Source organism: Oncorhynchus masou, chromosome 14 (assembly GCF_036934945.1).
Source record: "Oncorhynchus masou masou isolate Uvic2021 chromosome 14, UVic_Omas_1.1, whole genome shotgun sequence".
In the NCBI taxonomy this organism is placed as follows: Eukaryota; Metazoa; Chordata; class Actinopteri; order Salmoniformes; family Salmonidae; genus Oncorhynchus; species Oncorhynchus masou.
This window is the reverse complement of record NC_088225.1, coordinates 14,750,365-14,762,573: the sequence shown is the minus strand read 5'-3', so window position 1 is coordinate 14,762,573 and position 12,209 is coordinate 14,750,365. Positions and strand designations below refer to the sequence as shown.

The following is a 12,209-nucleotide window of genomic DNA, read 5'->3' as shown; positions in this document are numbered from 1 at the left end:
GTATTTAAACCTCTGTTTCCCCTCATGTCTTTGTCAGAGATGGTTTGTTATTTCAGTGTTGTGTTGGTTTTTGTATTGGTGCGCGACGGGTTCTCGTACCCACTTTATTTATTGTTACATTTAGTGTTTGGGGTATGCTTAGTTTATTTGTTATTAAATACTCCATTACACTCAGTTTGATTCTCCTGCACCTGACATCCCTGCCACCTATACACATGACTCTGACAGCATGTGACATTGAAACTTGAAAAACACAGCAATAGGACAATACTGGAACAAACTGGAATCCTACTACAACGGCTCCGACGGTCAAGGCTTGCAGACTATTACAGATTACAAAGAAAGACCCACCCGTGAGTTGCCCAGTGATGCCTCCCTCCCAGACGAACTAAATGCCTTCTATGCTCGTTTAGAGGTGAACAACACAAACCATGCATGAGGGTTCCCACTGTTCCTGGTGACTATGCCATCTAGCGCTCTATGGCTCAGGTGAGTAAGACTTTTAGAAGGGTTAACATTTGCAAGGCCAGGGTCCAGACGCAATTCCAGGGCATGTGCTCAGAGCATCCACGCCTCCATCCACATCGACAAGGCTGTGGACATATCTTAGTTAACATGGTCCATACACACCCACACTGTCGTGAAGAGGGCACTACAGCACCTTTTCTCCCTCTGGAGGCTGAAAAGATTTGTCATCGGCCATCAGATCCCAAAGAGAATTTACAGCTGCACCATTGCAAGGCTCTATAGAGAGTGGCGCGAATGGCCCAGTTCATCACTGGGGCTGAGCTCTGTGCCATCCAGGACCTTTATACCAGGCAGTGTTTGAGGAAGGCCCAGAGAATTTTTCTCTGAAGAGGAATGATCCAAAATTCCTCCTGACAGTTGTGCAGGTCTGATCTGCAACTACAGAACATGTTTGGTTGATATTATTGCTGCCAAACGAGGGTCAACCAGTTATTAAATCCAAGGGATCACATACTTTTTCCAACCTGCACTGTGAATGTTTACATGGTCTGTTTTTGTGTGTTATTAGTTTAAGCAGACTGTCTATTGTTGCGACCTAAATGAAGATCAGATACATTTAAGACCAATTTATACAGAAATCCAGGTATTTCCAAAGGCCTCACATACTTTTTCTTGCCACTGTATGAAGCTTCATTCTTGTGTGTTTAATTTCTCATGTTTTTATTTTCTGTATTGTTGAGGAAGAGCTTGTAAGCATTTCACTGTGAGGTCTACCTGTTGTATTCAGCGCATGTGACAAATACAATTTGATTTGGTAAGACCTGTACAGTACAGTAAGCTGACGGAGGGAGTTGGTGAGCCAGAACTACTGAAAGGCATTTAAATGACCCTTTCTACGTTTTGGTTCTTAACCATGACAGTTGAACACTCTCCAGAAAACAACACACTTGTAAAATCAAAGACAGCCTCTTGAGAGTCAAGATGTTCCAACCTGTGCTTTTGGCGCTCTACAGTCTAATCCTCTTATCCCCTGGCCAGCGGAGATGCACTGTAGCTTATGAGATAATAATACATTATAGACCTCTCTGCTTCTTCAGTCTACTTTCACCTCGCAAAGTCACAGTTAGACCGCTGCCTAACACATGGTGGAGTTACACCAGCTGGGGAATGTGAACTGGCTATTACCTGCAGCATTAGAGAAACATCTATGGTCTGTAATAGTTATGTCATTGGCAATGGTAGTGTGAGGGGATTGGGGTTTTTCATTCAGTAAATACCACGGGATCTTTAGTGACTACAGAGTCAGGACCTCAGATTAACATCTCAATCAAAAGGATGGTTGAGCGAAGGGAGTGCCTCCCCACTGGGCACAGATGTCAGTCAGTCTAGTTTTGATTTACATTTGGTTGAATTGTCAACTAACATGAATTCAACGTGAACTCAAACAAATATCACCATGTCATTAAATTTAGGTTCAAAGTTAGTTGGAACAGGAAAAGGTGTCCGCCCGGTGTCCTCATTGCCTCCTCCACGAACTGCATATCAATGAAGAGATATGTGAAAAAACACCGATTCCCATCTCTCTCCTCCTCACCATCCTTCAGTTCTCACTCCTGTGCCTGTGCTTTTTCAAGCTAAAGCTCAACTTGAGTTCACAGACAGGAAAATTATCATTAGAATGGTCTTAAATGTCTCTCCATTAAACTCAGGTCACAATGGAGTATAAGCACCTTCATTAAGCTGGCAAATTCCAATAATCTTCTCTCAACATATCTCATTAAAACTGCTCTTATCTTGGCTAAGAGTGTTCAGCATTTCTGGAGCAGGTATGATGAGTGTCTTTCATGTCACCTCAGCCATTCTGTGCATGTCAGGCTAGTGTGGTAGAAAAAGTTGGCGGATTAATTCTGGCACTATAAAATGTTTTCATTAAATCCCAAATCACCTCGCCTAAATCATGTAACAAAAACAATGTACAATATGCCACACCAATACTCAAACAATGCAGTGTACTGTAGTTGTGATTTGAGTCAGTAGTAGATATCTACTGGACAAAACATTCAAGGAAGAAAGAAAGACCTAATTGGAAAAGGTTTCTCATTGCAGATTGAAATGCACTTCAGAATGCACTTCTCACCATTCCATTAATACAATTTACACTGTTGGACAGAATGATACATTTTTCCTTTTTAATATCTGGATGGACTACCACAAAAAACTTGTGCAGACATGACGTTGGCACAGACCGTTAGAGGTAAGTTTGATATAGTTCTCAGGACTATGGATGGCCTGGTTCCCATAGGAACCCTGTATGTTAGACAGCTGTTTGAAGTTGGAGCTTGCAGGTTTGCCTGTAGACATCCTCCCTCTCTCTCTCTCTCATCAGGCCTGAAGGTAGGTTCATCTCTCTCATTTCTACCATCTCTATTTTCCCCCTGCAGAGTTTGCGAGGCTCTCTGTTACCTCCAGAGAGGAGTGATACACAACCTGGCAATGGCATCTTAATCAGGACAACCACAGTAGGGAGAAGACCGTGGGAGGACAAACAGGAGTTTGGAACTAAAACTTTGTTTAGTCATCAGAGCAGATTGTCTGATGTGTCGGTTAATGTCATTCTCTGAAATGATAGATTCAGTCATGTGTTTGAGTGTCTTCCATGTGTTTATGAAAGAGTGATCTACTTGTCTATACCAGTGAAAGATTTGTAAAATTCACATCAGATGTTATAGAAATGTCTCTGTCAGTTTCCTTCACTAAATACATATTGGTGCCTCCTATATCAATCTATGTAAATGAATACGAGTACATTATTGGCAGCCTCAACAAGTAAATGATGTTCATTTTACACCAAGGTCAGGGACTGGGATATGCTGATGAGGGCTATCAACCCTGTTGGTTGTAAAGGGATAATTGAATGATTGTCTACGATATGGGCTTTCTCAACATCTACCTCCAGTTCAATCTCCCTCATGGATCGGCTCCCCTGCAAACTCACTTTACCGGGTCTCATCATGGTATTGGGGTATGGCAACTGTGGAGTGTATAAGTTTTTGTTTGATGGTTACTTCAGTAAATCATTGGTGTCTACAAAACAAAATCCTGAAGTTGGACAGACCAAGAGAGCAAAGAACTGTAGAGCTGCTGGTTGTGGTGAGATGAGTGAGAGGTGGGATTTATTGCACCTAGAGCCATGGAGAAGGCAACACTATTCTCCATCCCAACAGAACTCTCTGAGATCTGCACCATCTAAATGCAGCCTTACACCCACTCTGGCAACCTACTCACGAATTGTCTGTGGGTATTTAGGCACCACTCCATGAACTGAATGAGTCCAAGCCAACAGAGAAATCACCAACTCTGAAAGAAGTCAGAACATTCTCTTCCATTTGTGAAATTGACCAAAAAAGATAGATGACAGCTTTACACTCAATTGCTTTTCTAAATCTACAGACTCATGCATGTCTCAAGACGTAACCTGACTCTTAAACTTGTTTTAGAGTTGTACCAGAATGTTTCAATTGTCTTTTTTATTAATCAACATTTGTATGTACAAATATACTAATGTATGAGACATGGAAAATATTACATCTAGTAGTGCGTCTACTGTACAAATTTCCCAACTGCATTATGATCAAGTATTTCACAGAACATTACATTCCATACAGTATCTGCATGTCACTTGAAGCAATGCAGATATGAGCAACTATAGCTTTGCAATACAATTATCAGGGATATCATTTTGAATCCCCTCATTTCTGTGTTCCTCATAACTCCACCCCCCCTAACATTCCTGTTGGACCCAATGTAGTCCATAAAGACTATTGTAAAACGTTCACCTTATAGCAGCGTCATCACTTTATCAGGGAACAGTACAATCATGCATTTCCCTGAGATGCATTATGTCAGCCACACGTCTTGTTTGGCAGCCATTTTGTGGGTTTGGCGGGCGGGTATTCTAGTAATTTCAGAATTGCCAATGCACTGAGCCTCCGGTCAGAGCAGCAGATAGGGAGTCTCATTTTTCTCACTTTAACATTATCCAGTTATCCAGTTCTGTGAAGCATTCCGCCCTGTGCTATAATGATACCAGCAGTGATCTTTTGTACAGCTGCTCCTCTACCCCATGGCGACCGACCCTACTGGTACCTCTGTGTCACCCACAGTGACCTCCAGCAGGGCCGTCCTCCTCAGTGTCCCTCCCACCTATAGAAATGGCCCCTGGGATGGCCAAGGCTGAGGGAAGGGTGGCAGGTCATCTTCCCCCAGGTGCTGGTCACAGTCATAAGCAGTCCCTGCACAGCGCCACCTGGCCTTTACGGTAGTCCCTGCAGGGACAGAGGCGGTGGTACTTGTTGTTGGCCCCGGCACAGCTGAACAGCAGAGTGTCTTTCTGGAGGCCACACTCACTACTCTCCACTGAGAAGGCTGGGAAGATGTGGTTGATCTCAGCCTCCACCCCATCACACTGCACCTCCAGCCTGGGTGGAGACACCAGAGAAACATTTCTTTATATATCATCATATTAAGTCATGTGATTTTACATTATAATCAATGCTTTTAAAAAAAGGCTTCATAAATGGCTATCAATATCATTACACCAAAGCACATTGGGTAGTGCATTAGAATGAGGGAGGATATTCAGAAGAATTTAAGATGTTTGTTTCCTCAGTGATCGTGCTGTATAACATAATCTACTAAATTACAAGATGTAATGTTGTGTAACAGATGGTGGCGTCATCACATGGTGGTGGAGGAGGAGGCAGCAGCAGCTCACCCGCTGAAGGCTTCTTTGATATTGATGAAGCGGTAGAAGGCGGGCTCACAGATCAAGCCTGCGCTCTGGCACGCATCTATACATGACTGGCCCTCCAGGGAGGCCAGCAGCCTCAGAGCGCTAAGCGGGGGCCAGGAGGGGGGAGTGCTGATGTTGGAGGCCCAGGCCAGAGCACTAGAGTTGGGCAGCAGGACAAAGGGGCTGGGGGGGCTGCCTGGCCAACTGCTGGAGGTATTCGCTGAGGGAAATGGAGCTTCGGGTGCACAGAATTCCTGCCGAGTACAATACAACAGATTAACTTCACAATCTGGCTATTGTGTAGTTAGTTAATCTGGCTATTCAGCATTACATTCATCGGTCAATTCTACTGTAGCCTACATTCAGCATTGAAGTGGCAGGTAGCCTCGTGGTTAGAGCGTTGAGCCAGTAACAAAAAAGGTCGGAACAAAAATACCCAAGCCGACAAGGTGAAAAATCTGTCGGTGCCGTTGAGCAAGGCTTAACCCTAATTTGCTCCAGGTGGGCTGTACTAATATGGCTGACCCTGTAAAACAACACATTTCACTGCACCTGTGTGTGACAGTATATATATTTTTTTTTATTAATTCAGCTGTGAACTATACATTCATTCATTAGTTATACATTCTGATGGGTTCTGATTTAGAAAGAATAATAAAAGCAGCATCACCATAGCTCTTATGACATACACATTGCCTTCCAGCCTCCTGGAATAATATAATACAGTACGAGTCAAAGTTTGGACACACCTACTCATTCAAGGGTTTCTTTATTTTGACTATTTTCTACACAAGTAAAATAATAGTGAAGACATCAAAACCAGGAAATAACACACATGGAATCATGCAGTAAACAAATCAAAATATATTTTATATTTGAGATTCTTCAAAGTAGCCACCCTTTGCCTTGACAGCTTTGAACACTATTGGCATTCTCTCAAACCAGCTCATGAGGTAGTCACCTGGAATACATTTCAATTAACAGGTGTGCGTTGTTAATTTGTGGAATTTCTTTCCTCCTTAATGCGTTTGAGTCAATCAGTTGTGTTGTGACAAGGTAGGAGTGGTATACAGAATATAGCCCTATTTGGTAAAAGACCAAGTCCATATTATGGCAAGAACAGCTCAAATAAGCAAAGAGAAACGACAGTTCATCATTACTTTAAGACATGGTCAGTCAATACGTAAAAATAATTACTTTTAAAGTTTCTTCAAGTGCAGTCACAAAAAACATCAAGCGCTATGAGGAAACTGGCTCTCATGAGGACTGCCACAGGAAAGGAAGACCCAGAGTTCCCTCTGCTGCAGAGGATAAGTTCATTAGAGTTAACTGCACCTCAGATTGCAGCCCAAATAAATGCTTCAGCGTTCAAGTAACAGACACATCAACATCAACTGTTCAGAGGAGACTGGGTGAATCAGGCCATTGTCGAATTGCTGCAAAGAAACCACTACTAAAGGACACCAATAAGAAAAAGTGGCTTGCTTTGGCCAAGAAACACGATCAATGGACATGTGGACTGGTGCAAATCTGGCCTTTGATCTGATGAGTATAAATTTGCAAATTTTTTTTTTTTTTCCAGCCGCCATGTCTTTGTGAGACACAGAGTAGGTGAACGGATGATCTCTGCATGTGTGGTTCCCCCTGTGAAGCATGGAAGAGGAGGTGTGATGGTGTGAGTGTGCTTTGCTGGTGACACTGTCTGTGATATATTTTGAATTCAAGGCACACTTAACCTGCATGGCACCCATAGCATTCTGCAGCGATATGCCATCCCATCTGGTTTGCGTTGAGGGGGACTATCATTTGTTTTTCAACAGGACAATGACCCAAGACACCTCCAGGCTGTGTAAGGGCTGTTTGACTAAGAACGTGAGTGATGGAGTGCTGCATCAGATGACCTGGCTTCCACAATCACCCAACCTCCACCCAATTGGGATGAGTTTGACCAAAATTTGAAAGAAAAGTAGCCAACAAGTGCTCAGCATATGTGAGAACTCCAAGAATGTTGGAAAAGCATTCCAGGTGAAGCTGGTTGAGAGAATGCCAAGAGTATGCAAAGCTGTCATCAAGAATCTAAAATATATTTTGATTTGATTAACACTTCGGTTTACAACGTGATCCCATATGTTATTTCATTATTTTCTACATTGTAAAAACTAAGAAAAACCCATGAATGAGTAGGTGTGTCAGAACTTTTGACTGGTAGTGTATATACACACATAACGGTATACATAATTTTGATAGCAGGACACTGTAAAGTCCATTATCCCTCTGAAGAGTATGAATCCGAAGCAACTTGCCTACACATGGTTTGAAGAACAACATAGCTACTGTAGTAGGTAGAAGCTGTGTGCTGGAAACTCTAGGTAGAGCATGGGTGAAATAGGCAATGTGGTGCTCATGGGAATTTCCTTAATTTTTTCGGCTTCAGCCTATTTTCAATTAAAACCTTATTTTTAAATTTCAAGATTTTTACACTGGAAGGTGATTATGCAACATTATTATACAACATAATTAAGCAATAAGGCCCGGGGTGGGGGGTATATGGCCAATATACCATGGCTAAGGGCTGTTCAACATCTCAACCACTATTTGTATCAGTTTGAATCATTTTCAATGGGGGCTTTTATTTTGAAGGTGAACCGCAAATTCCACTATTGTGGCTAGCTTCACACATTTGTGCGCGATAGAGTTGAAAAATATCCAACACTTGGCTGAGTAGTTAGTTTGGCACTGTAAGAGTGTCCTGGAAAGTATTATGGATATTAAACTGATGAGTTTCTCTGATGCTAGCAAGCATGCATTTGCACAGCTTACATATTCTTTCAGAAATGCTACAAAAAGGTAGCATCTTTGGCACTTAACGGACAGAAATGAGCACGTGAGAGGATAAATTATAAATGGACAAAAAACTGTTACACCTACACATTGTCACATTCTGGCATTTTTAAAATCCCGATGGTCGCTTTATAGAAGCTATAGTCTTGTTTAACTCGACGTCTAGAATTTTAGCTAGGTAGGCGCAAGAAATACTCTGCTATGTGGTTCTCAGTAATGGTTCATGACAAGAGGCGGGGAGTGTGTTGAATACCTTCAATCAAGTTGATTTGCGAATTTTCATTGAGATTGGTGTCATATTGGCTTAGATATGATGGTAGGGAGAGATGAATTTAACACTGAACTATCGTCATGTCTATAATACAGTTATGCCACCAATAATCAAATGAGTTTCAGGCAGGAATCAACCCTGGGAGAGCACCTCCCCCAGTCGGTCCTATTCATAAGGAACAGGTAATAATATTTCTGCGACATCTTCCTCTGACCCCCAGCCCGGTTTATTAAACAGGCTCCCAGCGCCCTGCTGCAATAACCAGGCCTCCTCCACTCCACAGCCCCCAGCCCTGGGCTACTGCTCAACAGGAAAACAGGGCGAGCTGTCACCCACCTCAACCGTAGTATGTGTGTGTGTCATTAGAAAGCAGTATAAACATTTGAAATAAAGAATCCGTGAGGATCATAGGGGTCAGTGCTGCCCACGGAGGAGGATAGGAAGGTTGTCGCTGATTGGGAGTCTGGTCTCGTACATGCCAGGCGGGCAGTCTCAGTCAGTCACAGCCCACTGAGCACACTACTCTGTGTGTGATGGGCAGATGGGGCAGTGGATCAGAGCTGGGCATAGGCCACACTATTTCCCCTTTTCTCCCACTGCCTTAACCAGACTGGCAGACAAGCCCCTTGGTGCACCGCACAAATCATCTCAGCATGATGAACGTACTGGAGCATGACAATGTGTATAATTGTGCAAAGAAATATAGTGTATGTGTGGTTGTGGATGTGTTTAACCACAAGAAAAGTAAACAAACAAACATTTGACCAACTGGGGACATTTTGTTTAACCCCACAAGGTCAAATGTTAGAATTAGGGTCAGGGTTTGGAGCTAGGGTTAGGGAAAATAAGATTTTGAATGGACTGAATTGTGTGTCCCCACATGCTTAGTTAAACAGGACTGTATGTGTGTATAAATTAGCTCTTTTATTTGTATACAGCACAGTGTGACTTCATCTTGCCTGTGCATAAATAAATGTGATGAGGTTGCCCGGTGTATGCAACACAAACCCACCTGGTTCTGGATGTAAGCATGCACTCTCTCCAGCATCCCCTCACAGGTGTACTCATGGGGCAGATATGGCTCCACCTGCAGAAAGGGAATCACACACCATCGGCTTTAGACCTCCATCAACACCACAGCTATAATAGTACTGCAACGGTTTACCGTTAATCAAAGCTGACGTATTCATTAAGGTCACTGTGAACGGCTTCATTATGAGCTGCTTCATATTATAACCAATGACCTCATACATCACAGGTGACAGCCTTTGACTTGATTTCATTACTCTATTAACATGGACTACATCAATATGACAAGCAATGGATTAAGCTGACAATCGACCACAGGTTATGTACGAGCTGCTAAACCGAGTGTCTGAATCTTTTTAACAACTCACTGGGAGGATGTGGTGATCATCCTACTTTTGACCTTTACCAGATGATGTGAACACTTTCTCCAGAGCACATTTCATAGAGTTACAGGTGAGAACGTATGTTACATAAACGACAGATGCTGTGACACTGCAGTGAAAACAGCACAGAGAAGGCATCTCTTTTCAATGCAGCAGTAAACACACGTCAGTGTCAAAGGATGAAGTCTGCAGGTCAATGCGTTCTATTTTGCTGTTATCCAAAGCCTATTTGGGTTAGATTACATAAATAATTAATGATACATGTTGGAGTGGGAAATGTTCAATCAGTGTGATGGTACTGTAGTCCCATTCCACATCACCTAACCTAAGATGTCTGTGCCATTTAAAAGAGATCTCATTGTTTACCATCAGGCCTCTCAGAGGCACTTGGGCTTTTAAACTGATAAATGGTTCCTTTTAGCATTCACTTACTCGTTTATTTCATCTGAGTTTAATGAAATGTATCTGGCACGTCATCAGCTATTCCAGAATGCAATTTGCCTTTTGGGCATCTTTATATAATGGAAAGAAAGGAACAGGAAAAAACAGCTCTCCGTGGAGTCTGAATTGAATTCAGCTTTAGAATACATCTCTAAACCGACCTGATTACAATATCACCAATGGTGTAAAGTACTTAAGTAAAAATACTAGTTAAGTCGTTTTCTGTGGGGTATCCGTACTTTAATTGACTATTTATATTTTTGACTACTTTTACTTCACTACTTTCCTGAAGAAAATAATGTACTTTTTACTCCATACATTTTCCCTGACACCCAGAAGTACGAGTTACATTTCGAATGCTTAGCAGGTCAGAAAGATGTGCCAATTCACACACATCATGAGAACAACCCTGGTTATCCCTACTGCTTCTGCCTCACTAAACATTACAGTACAACGGTACATTACAGTACAACGGTTTGATTTGTTTGGTCGTAGCTAGCTAGCTACATAGCCGTCTTTGTATCTAAGACAATTGTGTAGATTTTCTAGGTTAGCTAGCCAGCTATTGTCGTTCTTTTAATTAACGTAATCAACACTGCAGCAATAGCAGCACTGTAGAAACTATTACACTCGACGGAACGACTTGATTAGTTAGTGTCAACAACGCAGCCACTGCCAGCTAGCCTACAAAGTCAACAACGCAGCCACTACCAGCTGCCTACTAAGTACTGTATCATTTCAATCAAGTCAATAAGATGCTATTTGTTTCTGAACATTCATAGTCCACTTGTCATTCCAATCTCCTTTGCATTAGCGTAGCCTCTTCTGTAGCCTGTCAACTATGTGTCTATCTATCCCTGTTCTCTCCTCTCTGCACAGACCATACAAACGCTTTTACACCGCGTGGGTTACTTTAAAGCGCGCACGACCCATGGAGTTCCAGGTCTCCGGTAGCCTCTGGAACTGCCGATCTGCGGCCAACAAGGCAGAGTTCATCTCATTATGCCTCCTCCAGTCCCTTGACTGGCACTGACGGAAACATGGATCACCACAGATAACACTCCTAACTGCTCTCTCTTCGTCCGCCCACGTGTTCTCGCACACCCCGGGAGCTTCTGGTCAGCGGGGTGGTGGCACCGGGATCCTCATCTCTCCCAAGTGGTCATTCTCTCTTTCTCCCTTACCCATCTGTATCGCCTCCTTTGAATTCCATGCTGTCACAGTTACCAGCCCTTTCAATTAACAATTTATCGCCCTCCAGGTTCCCTCGGAGAGTTCATCAATGAGCTTGATTGCCTTGATAAGCTCCTTTCCTGAGGACGGCTCACCTTCACAGTCCTGGGCGACTTAACCTCAACGTCTACCTTTGACTCATTCCTCTCTGCCTCCTTCTTTCCACTCCTCTCCTCTTTTGACCTCACCCTCTCACCTTCCCCCCTACTCACAAGGCAGGCAATACGCTCACCTTAGATGCTGTTCTTCCACTAACCTCATTGCAACTCCCCTCCAAGTGTGTATCCTTTTCCCTCTCGCTCTCATCCAACACTTCCCACACTGCCCCTACTCGGATGGTATGCCGTCCCAACCTTCGCTCTCTCTCTACCGCTACTCTCTCCTCTTCCATCCTATCATCTCTTCCCTCTGCTCATACCTTCTCCAACCTATCTCCTGACTCTGCCTCCCTCAACCCTCCTCTCTTCCCTTTCTGCATCCTTTGACTCTCTATGTCCCCTATCCTCCAGGCCGGCTCGGTCCTCCCCTCCCTTCCGTGTTCGACGACTCACTGCGAGCTCACAGAACAGGCATTCCGGGCAGCCGAGCGGAAATTTCGCCTCCCTGCGGACCTGGCATCCTTTCACTCCCTCCTCTCTACATTTTCCTCCTCTGTCTCTGCTGCTAAAGCCAATTTCTACCACTCTAAATTCCAAGCATCTGCCTCTAACCCTAGGAAGCTCTTTGCCACCTTCTCCTCCCTCCTGAATCT

The 12,209-nt window shown here is 43.4% G+C and overlaps 1 protein-coding gene across 1 annotated transcript in view; it reads right to left on the bottom strand.

Annotated features, from left to right (window-relative positions):
- Nucleotides 1–2,640: 2,640 nt before the first annotated feature.
- LOC135554347 (alpha-1,6-mannosylglycoprotein 6-beta-N-acetylglucosaminyltransferase B-like) overlaps nt 2,641–12,209 on the bottom strand; it is a 94,558-nt gene continuing 84,989 nt past the window's right edge. The window contains exons 15-17 of the mRNA XM_064986611.1: nt 9,385–9,459; nt 5,243–5,514; nt 2,641–4,946 (exon numbers count right to left, since the gene is read on the bottom strand). Coding sequence (XP_064842683.1) covers nt 4,748–4,946; nt 5,243–5,514; nt 9,385–9,459 — 546 coding nt within the window. The 3' untranslated portion in view covers nt 2,641–4,747. The remainder of the gene's footprint in view (nt 4,947–5,242; nt 5,515–9,384; nt 9,460–12,209) is intronic.